At 39.7% G+C, this 16,543-nt stretch overlaps 1 protein-coding gene across 1 annotated transcript in view; it reads left to right on the top strand.

The window, feature by feature from the left end:
• LOC112109441 (tensin-3) overlaps positions 1–16,543 on the top strand; it is a 352,165-nt gene that overhangs the window by 240,046 nt on the left and 95,576 nt on the right. Inside the window, exon 19 of the mRNA XM_026654112.2 lies at positions 14,168–15,427. Coding sequence (XP_026509897.1) covers positions 14,168–15,427 — 1,260 coding nt within the window. The remainder of the gene's footprint in view (positions 1–14,167; positions 15,428–16,543) is intronic.

Raw genomic sequence — 16,543 nt, 5'->3', positions numbered from 1 at the left:
AGTGATTGGCTGACCAAGAAGTAGGACTGACTGGACTTGCAGGCTCTAAAGTTTTACATTGTTTTATTTTTGAATGCAGTTTTTTTTGACATAATTCTACATTTGTAAGTTCAACTTTCATGATAAAGGGATTGCACTACAGTACTTGTATGAGGTGAATTGAAAAATACAACTTTTGTATTTTACAGTGCAAATATTTGTAATAAAAATAAATATAAAGTGAACACTGTACATTTTGTATTCTGCGTTGTAACTGAAATTAATATATTTGAAAATGTAGTAAGCATCCAAAAATATTTAAAATAAATGTTATTCTATTGGTGTTTAACAGCGCCATTAATCACGATTAATTTTTTTATCACGCAATTAATCGCAATTAATTTTTTTAATCACTTGACAGCCCTAATAAAAAATAATTTGTTTTATTAGGAAAATACAGTACATTGCATTAGATACATGATAATACATTATTCATTAGTGTGCATATACAAAGCTGCCTGTTGAAATAAGACTATGTATTAGTCTAGAAGATACACACAATAAACAGGCATGCATGCAAGCTCTGAAGTGCGTGCGCATCTGAATGTACTGATGAATCTCATGCCCAGTACACATTTCAAGCTGTTAGCAGATAACAGTGAAAGATTTGACACACTAAAATGGGAAGAAAACAAAATTCTGATCAGAATACATTTCAGAACACAAGGAAGTATTCAAAAGTTTAAAAAACAAAAAACAAAAAAACAGGAGGAAAGGATGACGTTGAATGTCTGTGCAGCAAATGGTGTGGCCCAATTAAATGTAAATATGTGTAGGCTAGTAGTTCTAAGTCTACAACAATAAACTGTTTATTCAAATAATTTTTTTGGGGGGGGGGGTTAGAGAAATATTGTTTTCTTAAACTCAGAGGTAGCATTGTGTTTTGAGTTCTGTAGCAAACCACATTGAAAAGATTCAGGTTTATGGATCTAGCTGTATATGGGGCTCCTGCTTTCTTGGATTTTGCTATGCAGAAAACCAGTTGTTTTCTCTTCAAATCATTCATTATTTGCACATTTTTATTATTACAATGTGCAATTGATTTAGACTTTCAATAGCCTCGCCAAAGTTTTGTGATAAAGTCTGAGGAACTTTAGAAACACAGGGAGAATATTTATTGCATGACACCAGTCAGCTAACATGAGTTGGGGTTACAGCGATACTAATAAGACCAGGGTTTTCATCAATAGATCTTAAAGCACTTTGCAAAAGAGGTCAGCATCATTATCTTCATTTACAGATGGAGAAACTGAGGCACAGAGAGGGGAAATTACTTGTTCAAGGTCACGTAGCAGGACAATGGGAGAAGCAAGATTAGAACCCATGTTGCCTGAAGCCCAGTCTATTGCTTTATCCCCTTGGCCAGTCTTCTTCTGTGAAAAGTTATACCCATCATTTGGCAGGGATGGATATTCACTGACCTCAGTGGCTACTGTTATAGCTGCCCTTTGGGAAAAACAAACAAATAAATAAAAAATAAAACCAGCCACAAAAAAGCCCACAAACTAATATACCCAATTAATAAAATGTAGGCTAAAGGTCTGACCCCTCCTGACATCCTGTCTCTTGTTAGATAGATGTTAACCATTACTATTTCTGAATGTTCATGGCTTTCTGACCACATAGCAACACAGAAGCATTCTTTCTCCAGTGACCAGTTATGACAATGTGGTGGGCCTTCTGTGTGCTGTTCTGGGCACTTTGTCAGATGGGTGTTACTTCTGTCATCCCACAAGGACTGTCAACAGCATTCTGGATCTTCTTGAGAAAAAGAGAGCCAGTTCTCCTGGCTCCATCAAAGTAGGGCTATGTAGAAGAGACCTGAAGGCAAATGCTGCTCTATGAATACATCCAGTCCCAATGGAATCATCTTCTGGAACATTTTTTCTTATTGTCAGGATCCTGCACCCCCAATACCATCATTGTCTGAAAAAGAGACTAAAAGAAAAGAAAGATCAAGGCTGACTCCAGTTAATGTACAATCTTTTACTGATCCATAAATACAACATAGAGTAAACAGATGTACATCATTTATTTTTACTATAGGGTTGAACTTAAAACTCTTATTGTCTTGTAAACAGCTGGTGGGTAGTTTTGTTTTTAACATTATATATATTGTGGGTAAATGAGACCCATTTTTATGAAGTGGTGACAGGCTCTGAAGCAGAAAATGAATGCTCTCTAATGGTATGGCTATTTGGTAGTGATGCATAGGCATCATTGTTTGTCATACAGTTCAGAGTAAAGGTTTGTGGGCTGCAGTGTGGTGAGATGCAGCTGTTATTAAAAGAGTAAAGACTTCAAGGAGCCAAGGGTGGTTCTTTGCAGGCTGACTCCATCTAATTTGAGCTGATTCACTCCAGAGATGGGGAAGGGGGGCGGAGGGGTCAGTGCTTGCTGGGATTTGGGGGGTCTTGACAGCAGCAGCCGCCAGATAAAAATAAGCGTGATTAATGCTGAAGAATCCTGGGCACACTCCTCCCCCGCCCAGCACAAAAGTTGTATTGAAATCATGAGGGGGTGGGGAGTAAGGGTTGAGTTGGAAGCAGCAGTAACTATTTGCGGGCTGTTTACTTTAGAAAAAAACTTCAAATACAGAAAAGAAACGTGTCGTTAAATGATCTAGGAATTGCAGCTCGTTCAGCTTCAGTTCAGATGGGGGGAGGCAGGGAACGGGACCACAGTGGGAAAAATAGCTTGTAGACTGAATTACCTTTTCAAACAACACATTTCCACTCCTCCCTGGTTCCAGGAGTTCAAATTTCATTGATTGTGCCCTCAGGCTCCTCCCTTGTGTTTACATTTTTACTGGCCTTTTTTTGGCTGAATCAAAGTCTCATGCTTTTCCAGCAAGACCAGCTACCTTCAGCAGCAGCTGTAGCAGCAGGAACAGTGAAGTCGTGTGTCCCTGTGAGCTGGCGGCTTGCAATGCCTCTTCCTTTCCTCTTATGAAGCATTTAGCTAGGGGAATATTAGCTGCTTTTCATAAAGCCAATGACTGACTACTGCAGAAATTTCCTGAAGTTGTCGAGTGAAAGGTAAGAGGTTTTTTTATGGTTGAGAGCTGGAAATACAACCCACCTGCCTTTCTGTTTGTATTATATGTATGGGAAGAGCTTGCAAGGAGTGGGGCTTGTACTTAGAAGAGAAAGGAAAAGACAAGCGTGCACACACGCAAAAAAGGACGTTTAACCTTGCAAGGAATGCAGCTCTGGACTTGTCCAGGTTTGCCTGAGGGAAGAAATATTTATATGTAAGGTTGAAAAAGAATCCTGGTCTCTTACAGTGCTTCCTGCTGTAAAGGGATCAATAGTACACTGTGTATGAGTTTGCATTTGTAACCTTTTTTCCTTCAGTTCAGGTGGACTGGGTCAGAACTGTTGTTGCTGGGTCTGTGGTACATGTGTTTACCTAGCTGGCTTGCATTTGTGTGTGTTTTCACAAGCGGTGAAGGACTGGAAAGGGGATAGCTGTGGGGACAAGTCAAAAGACTGAAATGCTTTTTACTCACAAGCCTGCCTTCAGGTATTTGGATTTCAAGAAAGGAAGTGCCAGGAAACGCAGACTTGGAGGGGAGCTGAATTCATATGTGTTAGTGTTTCAGCTTCCACTTTTTATGTATGTTGCTCTTTGTACATTAGTTATAGGCATGAAAATACCTTCCAGTCTGAGGCTTTCAATTAGAAGAGAGTGTCTGATACCAGTCTATAGTTCAGGTTCAGTGTTGGAATTGTGCCAGGTTTTAGCCTTGGCAGTTGAAGAAGAGCCAGACTAGCTCTTATGATGGGAGGTCAGACTGAAAGAAAGTGGGCCTCTCTAGTTTGGGTAACTGAATTCCAGCATTGCTTAGATCTCCACTGTTTTGAACTCCCCTTGTTTTTTGACAGCACTCTGTAAAATACTGGAGTAACAGAGCTGCTTCCTTGGAAAAAATGAGAGCATGGCTGAGCTTTGCACTGAAATGAGGTATTTCGTACAGACTGCTTTTGTGATGCCAGCTCTTAGCAAGGTGCATTTAGCTTTGCTTTGGTAGTGTATCTGCCAATTTCCCTTTGCCGAAAATGTAAAATGTATTTACTTTTGTAACAGGAGCTGGGTATGATTTTTCTTGTATGGATCTAAAGAAGTGGGAAATTTTAAAAAATGTCCAGACTGAAATATTGCGAATCCTTAAAGTCTTCATGCAGAGCTATTCCAAGAAAGCCTCTTAAGGAAAAAAAAAATCTAGTGGTTAAGTAGTGTAGGGGCAGTATGCCAAAGCTTTGTTTTTTTTCAAGCTCATGGGATTGTAACAGTTCATCTCCTTATTTCTATTTAGAAAAAATAGCCAAGATTTCTTTCATCCTAGTTCATATGTCAAAATTATCTGAATCCTGCACTTCCTGAGAGGCACTAAGTGTCCTCAACTCCCATCACAGTCAGGGTATGAAGAACCTGCATGGATTCCCTGTGTGTACACTGTAGTTGTTTCATGCTTGGTCTCCACTAGGAACATATGTCAGTATAACTACATCACTCATGGGTTTGGAAAAACCACACCCCGAGTGACTTAGTATACAGACCTAGTGCTGTCTAAAAGGGGGGTTATGTCGATGGGAGAGTCCACGTAGCTGCTGCCTCTCAGGGAAAAGCTCTCCGATCAGCGTAGGTAGTGTCTTCACTATGCGCTACAGTGGCGCAGCTACAGTGCTGTAAGGCCTTGTCTACACTGCCACTTTACAGTGCTACAACTTTCTCGCTCAAGGGTGTGAAACATTCTCCTCCCCACACCCCAGCTCCCAGCACTGGTAGCTACTCCCCTTGTGGAGGTGGTGCCGCGACTACACAGCCATGATAAAGCGCTGCCACGGCAGTGCTTTAACGTTGCTAGTGAAGACACGCCCTAAGTGTAGACAAGCCCTCAGTTAAAAAGAAATAGCTTCAGAGTAACCTTTAGATTCCCAGGATTCACCAATATAATTCTATTGCCTCATTTTCCATGGACCAATATGTAATTTGGGTAAAACAAATGATTGGCTATTGTGTGTGCTCTGTAAATGCTGGCTGTTCCAACAGACTGTGATACAGTACAGTTAATTCCTCAGTAGCGTTGGCATACTATAGAATGGAAAGATGCTTCTGCTCATTGTGGTGTGCAATGTTCTTCTGAAACTCACTTTATAGGGATACTGCAAGCAGAGATGGCTTTGGACTTGGCCACGTTTTGTGCCTTATGTGGGGTTTAGATAGAGAAATATATTAAATGGGACTAGAGTGAAACCAAGACCTTAATGCAGTTAGCAACAATGGGCCGTGTGGGGAAGATTTTCAAAGGTAAGCACCTAACTCCCATTCCCTTTCAACGGGAGTTGGGGGCCTAACTGCCATTTGTGCCTATGAAATCTCCCTCTGCGCGAATTAAGAATATTAAAACTCTTAATATAAATGTCACATAGAGCTACACAGGTTATTTTACAAGATTGTAACGTGTAAAATGAACCTTTAAAACAAAAAAGGGAGAGTTTTTATTTAAAGCGGAAATGGGTTTCAGAGATTTTTAATTTTCACATCCATTAAGTGAATTAAATTGCAGTCTGTTTCCTACCTATTATTCATTGACTTTCAACAAGTACCTCTAGTGAGAATTTTTATATTTGCAAGAAAATGGCACATCTATGGATAATTGTGAGAATTCAGAAATTATAACTAGAACTAACCATTCAAATTGAAAAATAGATACCGAATACATCCGTTGTTATTTCCCCCAACTAAAAAGGAGATGCAGTTTATAATCTTTCTCTTCAATGATGAGCACACACATTATTTCTGAACTACATTATCTAATGTGTCTACCATAACATGAAATGTGTGCCAGAGCTGCAAAGTTTGGATCTGCATCCAACCTTTTCTACAGTTAGGGGATATGGGTAGGATCTGGATTTTGGTTCAGGCCCATCTCTAATCATCTCTCACTTATCTATACTATACAGTGACACCTTTCTTAAGTGATCATAGAATCATAGAAGATTAGAGTTGGAAGAGACCTCAGGAGGTCATAGTCCAACCCCCTGTTCAAAGCAGGACCAACCCCAAATAAATCATCCCAGCCAAAGCTTTGTCAAGCCGGGCCTTAAAAATCTCTAAGGATGGAGATTCCGTCACATCCCGAAGTCACCTAAGGGACCAGCAACAGTAGTAGAAAGAGATAGTTGAACTGTACATGGAATGAAAGTGCTCAAATTTTATCTATTGATCACAGGTGTTTATATATGGAGTTTATCACTGTGATATCTTTAAACCACATACAGTACCGATGCTTTGAAGTGATCACTTAAAAAAGAGCTTGACGATGGGATTTTGGAGCTGGTCCATAATTAAAATTTGACAGTGGGGCAAAAGGAGGTACCTAGGTGGGAGATCCAGATCCCATATTTCAGTGATTACTTTTTCTTGAGACATGCTAATACCTGTTTTACATGGCTAAACAGTGATTTAAATTACCAATACAGCTTTGGGAGCTTTGTTTAGCTGTCCACTCACGAAAATTAAACCCTATACACTTTCTTATTCAGAAAAAATTAAATTAACAGGTATAGAATACATGTACAGCGTATTAAAATATTTGAGCTGCTTATCATCTCTAATCTTTTCTTTGTAGAATTCTTCTTAACAAGTGAATTAGCTAGGCAGTCCAGTCATGCTGATGCTGAATAAGATAGTGTTCACACTGTCTGCAGCTGTTTAGGGATTCTAGCCCGCTTACTCTCCGGGTGCTGGCAGTTTTGGGGTTGTGGAGTGAAACAGTAAATGCCAGGAAACCCAGTTGCCTGTTTTACAATGGTAGGACAAGTCACAAAGATACCAGTGTTGAAACATCATCCTGTCTGTCATGATGCGATAGGGTGACCAGACAGCAAATGTGAAAAATCGGGACGGGGGTGGGGGGTAATAGGAACCTATATAAGAAAAAGACCCAAAAATCAGGACTGTCCTTATAAAATCGGGACATCTGGTCACCCTATGATGCGAACCCTGACAGAGGTCTGAGGTTGAATAGCAACAAATGGTAGCTGATCCCTCTGCAAGAGAGACTAAATATCCTGCAACCCTCAGCTTCTCATACTGTGTGACTGTACTGTGTAAAGGAAGGAATTGTAAGTTACTGTATTGAAGTTCTGCTTAGAAACTTGGCTATAAAGAAAAAATATTGTTGTCTCTCACTGATTGCAGATTAGATTTGCTCAGTTTACAGGTAAACTGCCAGGGCTGGAAACAGCCTGAGATCTGAAGATTAGTGCATTATTACTAGCAATAAAAATTTTGCACGCCAATTTCTGCTCTCTCCTACCTTATACCTGTGCAACCACCAAGAGCAGAATTTACCCCTGCATTTAGAAATTAGCACCAGATCCAAAACCCATTGAATTAAATGAGAGGTTTTTTTCAATGAGTTTTGGATCATTTTCTTAGTTAACATTCTGTTGATGCTCAAGCTAGAATACAATAGCTCATCCTCCTTGTGTTAGCACTAACCTAGCAGGTATCACTCTCTATAAATAAATACAGATAGAAGAGCTGGAGCCTGATGATCCAAAGCCCACTGAAAGACTCCATAGTTTCCAACGGGCCGCCGCCTTTGAGTAAAAAGGTGTCATTCTTCAACAGAGTGATTTGTCTGAGTAGAACTGTACTTTAAAATTGAAAAGCTCTAAGTACAAAAGGCAGAATAAGTTTTCATTCATCTACATGACAGTCAGAGGAGGGATTTTTCTTGCAGAATTTATTCATCATCTGATTTACTTGTCTAAAACATTCCTGGAGCTACACCCTTCCCTGGTGCTTATTAGTTAATGTTGGCCATTCAAAGAAACCTGAAACTTGTCCAGCTTCTTAGTCCTCACTTCAGGCTGAAGGTCTGATGAGAACCAGCATTTGAATAGCCATTAATTAAGTGTCTTAGCCAAGAAATAGGATCTTTTCAGAGTTTGAAACCACTCATTTCACTTATACACTCATAACAAAAGGTTGTTTTTAACTTACTTAAAAGAGTGGGGACACTCATTACCCCCAAGTAGTTTAAGCTGCAACTCTATAATTTTGCATAACCCAATGTGAATAGAAATGTTGTAATTCTTTTAATTAAGCGAAAAATGATTTTTTTGGTAAAACAATCCTGAGAAGTATTGGAAAACCAAACAGTACTGTTCTTTTACTGCCTGCTCCAAAGCACTATGAAGAAAGCGAAACTGAGCAATGTAGTTTCAGTGCCTGAAGTGCAACACACAAACAAAGAGCACAAGTAGTGAAAAGTAAATGAGATTTAAAGTCCTTTTCATTTTAATAATCTAAGGTGCTAATTAGTAACAGAAATGAGACTATATTGAAGAACAGTATTGTACCCTAACTTTTCTAAAAATTGAGTTTGATCTAGTCATCTTTGTGGTTTTGTTTTCCTGCTGTATGTGGCTATGTAAAAATATATCCAGTTTTCTAGTAATAGGACCAAACAGCATTTTTCTTCTTTCAAATAAAAACAACTCCCCCCTGCCACCCTGATTTTTTGCCTTTGGCTTATGAGATTTGAAAATATCAAAATGCAGGACCAAATGATTGTGTTTGTTTTCTTTTCACTACTGAACCTGCGGTGTAAGTGGTTAGGACAAAATCCTCTTGTTACTCATTACTCATGTAAGTTCTTTGGTGCATACTATGTGTTTGTACAGTGCCTAGCACAATGGGGTCCCCAACAGATTGTGGTCGCAAGGCATTATTATAAATGATTAATAATAATACAAGCAATGTTGACCAAGCAGTGGGAAGGCCAGTCTCACAAAGGGTACGTCTACACTTACCGGAGGGTCCGGCGGCAGGCAATCGATGTTCTGGGATCGATCCCGGAAGTGCTCACCGTCGACGCCGGTACTCCAGCTCGCCGAGAGGAGTACGCGGCATCGACGGGGGAGCCTTCCTGCCGCGTCTGGACCCGCGGTAAGTTCGGACTAAGGTACTTCGAATTCAGCTATGTTATTAACGTAGCTGAATTTGCGTACCTTAGTCCGAAGTGGGGGGGTAGTGTGGACCAGGCCATAGATACAGAATGTCTGAGGAAGAAACAGGGTGAATATTCTCTGCGGAGCACAAAGGTGCTAGCCTTGCCCCCAAACCAGCAGTCCATGACCTGTTGGCAGATTAGCAAGCACATTTGCTGTAACCACCACCTAGCAGTCCACTGACCATGAGTAACCTGTGACGCTGGCGATGCAAATGCAGGAAAAGTTACCTGCATTATTTACCCTCCTAGAAGAACCACCCACATTGGGCAGGATTTTGTCCTTAACATCTTATAAGAAGCACCAAATCTATGTGCTGGAATGTTTCATCTGGGGGTGTGTATTTGTGCCTTACTTGCATGTTTGAAGGATTTACAGTACTGGTACTTTACCTAATAGGGTATTACGTTCAGTTTTGGAAAATAGAGAAAAGTAAGTCAGGAAGAGTTCTTTTTTATCAGTACAAGAATGTTAGTTTTACACCTTCCTCCCAATGAGTTCTTCCCCAGCTCCTGAATCTGTTTTAGGTCGTGGGGTTGCGATATCCAACCATACTAATCAAAGCAATATTTTAAGTTTGCCTGTTTGGGTTTTTTTATACTGGAAACTAGCCATAAGGAAATTATTGCCGGACAGAAAATAATTTTCCCACAGTTGCGTTTTAAAAAAAACAAAACACTTTGATTTCTTTTAGCAACAAAACATTAAATTGAACTGTGGTTACAATAGTGAAGAATTCCATATGACAATCTCTCCACCCTTTGATCAACAGGCACCGATAGCAACTTAGGATATCTATCAGCAATGAGGACTGCTGACAGAGCATGGCATCCAAGAGGTTGAGAAACCATCAATCAATGATTTTTCCTATAATGAAGCTCTCTAAGCCATATGTATTGTACTTGAGTATCTGTATAGAGTACAGTGAGAGACAAGGTGGGTGAGGTATGGGACCAATAAATACCTGAAGAAGAGTTCTGCATAGCTCAAAAGCTTGTCTCTTTCACTAACAGAAGATAGTCAAATAAAATATATTACTTCACACCTCCCCCCCCCCGTTGTGTCTCATATCCTGGGATGAACATGGCTACAACAACACTGCAAACTACAGTACAGTGACACATTCATGTATGTACCTATCAGTGATGCATTCAGCCTGGTGAATAGAAGCCCTTTTCTTTACCAGTGTAAACTTCAGCAGAGTTGTAACAATCAGCACACAGAGAAATGCCTTGGGGAAGGAAATTGTTTGTTCTAGCCTGATGGGTTTACACTTTTTGTTGTTCTTTCAGAACCTTATTTTTTGACATTCTTTGCAGTGCTTTTCTTAACTAGAAACATACTCGTAATGTCTGGTCTCTTTAAAAAAAAATTAGAAATTTGCCCTTTATTTATTGACTGAAACCTGTTAGACCTCTCACATAACATTCAGTATGCTGTGCTCTAACTGGAGGAAATTTGGCAGTGTGCCATACAAATAATGTGTTTTCCAACCAAATCATTTTTCCTGCCATTATAAACTGATGAATTCGTTATCATTATGAATAAGGCCCTTTCTGAAATCACAAAATAGTCAGACTAACCAGTAATTTCAGAAAATTTCATGACCAATGTGTAATTTTAAGCATGCCATGAAAAGATTGTATTTGTTACAGTGCATCCCATCTGTGAGTGTATCAGATCTGTCAGCTGACCTTGCAATGTCAAGTATACAGACTAAATTGTCCATTGCCTTCAAAAAATATTTGTCTGGACCTACATTTTAATGCAGTAGTTTCCTCATGATCAAACTAGTCTCAAATGTTGGTAACAAATGATTCTTCAGGAATTCCTGCCTAATATAAATTTTCTTGTAAATGAGCCATGAATCCTGCCAAAACGAAACCACATATTTTACTTTCCTGGCTGTGCATACAACAGAAAATTGCACTTTCAAATGGAGGGTTTTGTGAGAGTCCTCTTCAGAGCAAGAGGAGGATTCACATTCAGTTTGTGAATTAGGTAATAGCTAAGGGACTTAGTCTACCTATGGTTGCACAAACCTCTTTGAAATCAGTGGGAGCTACATAAACAAACCCAAAAGAATTACTCCCTAAACTGTCAGAATATGTACCCACTTAAACATAGTAAGAGCTTCATTTATTCTCCTTGGCCCAAAATGTCTAGAAGACTATCAAAAGCTTCCTTTAGTGAACCCCGACAAACAGGGATGGGAGAAGTGATCTGGATAAAATAAGATGGGGCCAAACAAAACTCTTTTGAGGTTTTGAAATGTTTGAGGAAGATGTTCTCTCTGCTTCTTGGTTTTTTCTATTACCAGAAGAGCTAGAGCTGAAATAACATGGAGGAGGCTATTCTCACACTATTATTTCCAACCCAAACTGATTAGGAAGTCCTCAGAATCTTATGTAAAAATCGGTTCTGACAAATTTTCTCTAGAGAATAAAGAGTCACTGATGAGGTGCTGACAGTCTGTTTGTCATGGCATTTTCAGTCACCTAACTTGTTTGTGTTTTAAAACTATTTCTTTCTTTAGTGGTATTAATGGAGTAATACAGCATGATGCATGTGTAGTGAACATAAGGTTGTGTAAAATATTCCTATTTGCAGAATAGTATACTGTATTTGACAAATTATATATGAGATGAAAACTTTATTTTAAGGAATATGCACCAGGGGGCAGTGTTGAGGTTGAGAGCGTAATACTAATTTTGGAATTCATCTGAGTTCTATTGTATAACTTTTTAAAATAAATGTATATAAAAATAAACAAATATAGAGAAAATTGTGAAAATTGTTTCTATCAGAGTGAGGTACAATGACATCAGTGCCAAGAATAATAGATATATCAGACTTGCATCTGAAGAAGTGAGGTTCTTACCCATGACAGCTTATGCTCCCAATACTTCTGTTAGTCTTAAAGGTGCCACAGGACCCTCTGTTACTTTTTACAGATTCAGACTAACACGGCTACCCCTCTGATACCAGAATTAAATATACTGTATGTGTTTGAATAATGGCCATATCTAGAAATCTGCAAAGCCTATTACACAATATTTTCTTGCTTTTCGTGTAGTAACATGTCCACAGATGTGAGACCAACCTCCTAGTTCAATTATGCTCAGTTATTTCATATATTGAGGATAATTCAGACATTTTCAATGCTGCGGCCTTGGGATGCTCTGGTTTAGGAATAACCTTTGTTAATGACTATCAAAGTGTGGTCTGAGTTTGGAAGCTCCTTTAGAATATGTTGGATTGTGAATGGGATGTGTTTGATATGACATTAGATCTCCTTGTCTTGATTTTGTAGTTGTTAGTTTGGCATCACTTTCATTCTAGGTAAGTCTCAATATGAGACTTCCTGGATGTAGGATGCTCTCAGTTTGGGTGAGCTTAGTTTACATCTTAAAAAATGAATGGTAGAAAAGTACATCTTATGCATGAAATAGGCAACTTCAGATACTTATAACATTAAAGCTACAGAGCCAATATTCTTCAAAATTAAGAGTATTTTTTAAAATCTTATTGAATAATATAAAAACAAGCCCAGTTCAGGATTACAGCTTTAGTAATTTCGGAATTAAACAAGTCCAAAAGTTTTTGAGAGAATATGTGAGAAGAGTGGTTTCGTTTAATGTTCAAGTAACTCAAATGAATTGACCAAGTTTGCTGAAACCTTCCAAACAAACAAACAAAACGTTTTGTGTTGGGCATGGCCAAATATAGACATTTTGAACACAAAAGGGATTTGGAAACTTGAAATAAAACTTCAGTTGTCGAGGAGGCTACCTGTGTTCTCTCTGATCACAATCCAACAAAGCATTTAGGCATGCATGTAATCTTAAGTATGTGTGCGGTCCCATTGACCGGTCCCTTTAAGCTGTTTATATTATGTAGATACTGTAGGTAGAGTAAGTTTGCAGGTGTTTGGAATCATAATGTGACACCTGGCTCAGAAATTAGCAGACACTCCTATAAAACCTGATTCACACAGACTCTCATTTACAATGCTGCAACTTCGGTGACATTACAAGGGTTGCACTGGTATAATCAGGAGCAGAATTTGGTCTGTTTCCGCACTCTACACTATTAAATTGAGTGGATACATTCCCTTGCATCCCCCCACCCCAATTATTGTTGCATATTATAAAATTTCTCAGTTACATACAATTTCTGCATGTCTGACTAGATATGAACTTCTTAATTAAAGTCTTTTGCAGATCAGAGACAAAATCAAGGATGCTCATACTCCATGACAAATGTTATACAAGTGCAGTAGATTTCTTTCTTTCTTTCTTGTGGAGTTGAGGTTTAGCCTGATTCTCTTTATCCCTGTGTTTCATACTCTGACTTGTGAGAAATAGTTGCCTTGACATTATTAAAATTTAAAAGAAAATACCCACTAAAGGTATATAGGTATATACAATATGTATCATACAAAGCTAGTTAGATTTTGTGTTCATGCCTCTGTTGAGTGATACTGTTTATGTTCTGATACGCTGCACACAGACTCCTGCTCTGATTAAGTACCTGTCATTTCTGTGGGCTACCAAAAAGAAAACAATAGCGGTTGATCAGTGGTAATATGTTTAACATATTTAGTAGGAGCTGGCAGACTGGCAGTTGCAAAACATATGCTAAGAGCACAACATGAAAGTTCCAGTAGACCTTGTTCAGTCTTAGTGGAATGGATCCTGGTCATGTCTCTCAAATTCCCGGTACGTAATAGTGTGGGTCTTCAAACCAGTGTAAACAGTGGTCTTGTTATTGCACCGCCATGATTTCACTTCTATGAAAGTATAAAAGTAGAGAATTGTATTTTGCTACAAGGTCATGTACATAACTGTTTTTTCTCCTCTTGTTTCATACTACAATTTTAGGAAGGGCCGTGCTGTAAATTGAAATGTGTTCCATAAGGCAAGAGAGTGCTTTTGGTTGATGTTTGGTTTTTAAAACGAGCATGTATTTACAAAGAAAATTAATGAGTGTGCTGTCAGCAGTACCTCTGCAATGTAATGTAATGTAATGCTGTTCAATGCTTGTATCTAATACTCTGTCCTTTTCTTTCCCTGACCCTGTTGCTTCTCCTTTCACAGTGCTCCACACCCAGGGTCCTATTGATGGCAGTCTTTATGCTAAAGTGAGAAAGAAGAGCTCTTCAGATACTAGCATCCCCAGTGGAGCCCAGGGGGTTCCTGTGATCAGCAGCCCTGATCACAGTGACCATACTCTATCTGTCAGCAGTGATTCAGGACACTCAACAACTTCTATAAGGACGGACAAGACCGAGGAGCATCCTGCACCGGGAATCAAACGGGGCTTGAGCCCACAAGAGAAGGCAGAGCTGGACCAGCTACTTAGTGGCTTCGGCCTAGAAAACTCAGTCAGTCCCCTCAAGGATATGACTGATGCCCAAAGCAAGTACAGTGGGACTCGCCACATAGTGCCAGCTCAGGTTCATGTGAACGGACACACCAAACTGAAGGATAGGGAGACAGATATTCTGGATGATGAGATGCCCAGCCATGACCTTCACAGTGTGGACAGCATCGGGACACTGTCCTCCTCTGAAGGGCAGCACTCAGCCCACCTTGGAAACTTCAGCTGCCACAAGAGCAGTCAGAATTCGCTGCTCTCAGATGGCTTTGGAAGCAACACTGGAGAGGACCACCACAGTGCTCTGGCCCCTGACCTGGGAATAGGTGTGGACCCCCTGTATGAGAGATCATTTGGAAGTGGTGAGCCTAAGCAATCCCAGCAGCTGCAAAGGAATCCTCCTGTTTCCGCTCAGCCTCAGGCTTATGGCCCTAGTAACTACTCTACCCAGACTTGGGTGCGCCAACAGCAGATGGTCACTGCTCACCAGTACACCTACTCCCCTGAGAGTGAAGTAAGGCTTGGCATTCCTAGCACTGTAGAGAATTCAGGCAATGTGCAGAGCCAGCCCAGAATCCCTGACACACCCACCCGGGGATCCAGCAGCAGAGATGCTGTGCAGCGGGGGATAGGGGCTGTGCCGAGTTCCAGTGAAGTAGCAGAACACCCAGTGCCCGAGGCTTTTAAATCCAGATTAGTAGCCGAGAAAGACACAAATGGCCTGGCTTTAGGAGTGAATGCCGAGGACCTACCATCCTCTCCTACTCTGGATATCGACCAGTCAATTGAGCAGCTGAATCGGCTGATCTTGGAACTGGACCCTACATTTGAACCTATCCCGACCCGCATTAACACAGTCTCCAGGGACACGAGTCAAGTGAATGGCTTCACCAGCCCTGATGGGGATGTGGGAGGGCTCAGCGTGAGCCCTGGGTTCCGTGAGAAAGGAGAGGTCACAAACAGGAATCTTTCCCGGCATGGTAAGTTATTTTAATAATACATGAATGCAATGCTTTTCCCAGCATTTTTTCTTTTGATATCGCACAGCAGGAACAGAGGACATTGCTTATTACTTTCAGATGATTGCCAGTGTGAGATAGATTATCTCTGGTACCCTCTTTTCATAGTGATCTGTGGAATGAGGGGATGAAACTGAATAATCATTCATCTTTTTTTTTTTTTTTTTTAATAAATGTTTTTTTCCGCCAAGATCATAAGTGCCTTAGGAGGCTGCTCTTCTGAGTTTTTTTTTTTTAAATGTAATACTCCTGAACAAAACCTAATTGTTCAGTAGAGTTCCGTGGAAGAGCCGCAAGAATGATTGTTGCTGTTCCTCCTCTAAGGGGGAGAATTAAAAAAATGGAAAATCCTATTAATTACAATGTGAGGCAGTTTTGTGGAGTCATCAGCAGTAACACTGAAGTTAAGGTTACATTATAATTTCCACATAAAATGTGATGGAAATTCCTCTGTTTTATGTATTTCTGAATTAATTTCATCTCCAAATTTGGCACAATAACCCTTCATGGCACAACTGAACTTCCTGTGAATATTTTCATTAAAATAGCCTAATAACTTCTGCAGATCAAATATTTTAAAATGCTCCCTTTTTTGAAATTTTGCTCTGTTTTTTTTCTTTTCTTTGGGTTTCCAGTAGTTTAACAACCCCATGCATTACCTCTGGTTTTCACCTTAACGTGACCACAAAAACCAGTTACTGAAAGATCAAAATACAACACCATTCTTCCTCATTATATCACCTGAATAACAGTACTAGAATAAACAACTGTGCAAAATGATAAACACTATCACAGCGTATTTCTATTTAATAACCAACTAATTCCTTCTATTAACACAATACTTAAACATGTAACCATCAATTAAAAATCTACACCATACACACTAACTAACCATCTACTTTAGTTTAAGCCCAATCTGGTATTCCAAACAATTAGAAAAATGACCATGCAACTCCACATAGTTGCAGTTCAGTGTTACATGTTTTGTGTGGGCGTGGAGGGCAGAGGTATTTGTTTCGTATGGGGTGGGTGTTGGTGAGGTAATGTGGAGGAGATGAAGTCGTGGTTGCACGTTAC

The sequence above is a fragment of the Terrapene carolina genome, unplaced genomic scaffold (genome assembly GCF_002925995.2).
Source record: "Terrapene carolina triunguis isolate 2854851 unplaced genomic scaffold, T_m_triunguis-2.0 Scaffold180, whole genome shotgun sequence".
Lineage (NCBI taxonomy): Eukaryota > Metazoa > Chordata > Testudines > Emydidae > Terrapene > Terrapene triunguis.
The sequence above is the reverse complement of the archived record's forward strand: the minus strand, read 5'-3'. Positions and strand labels throughout refer to the sequence as shown.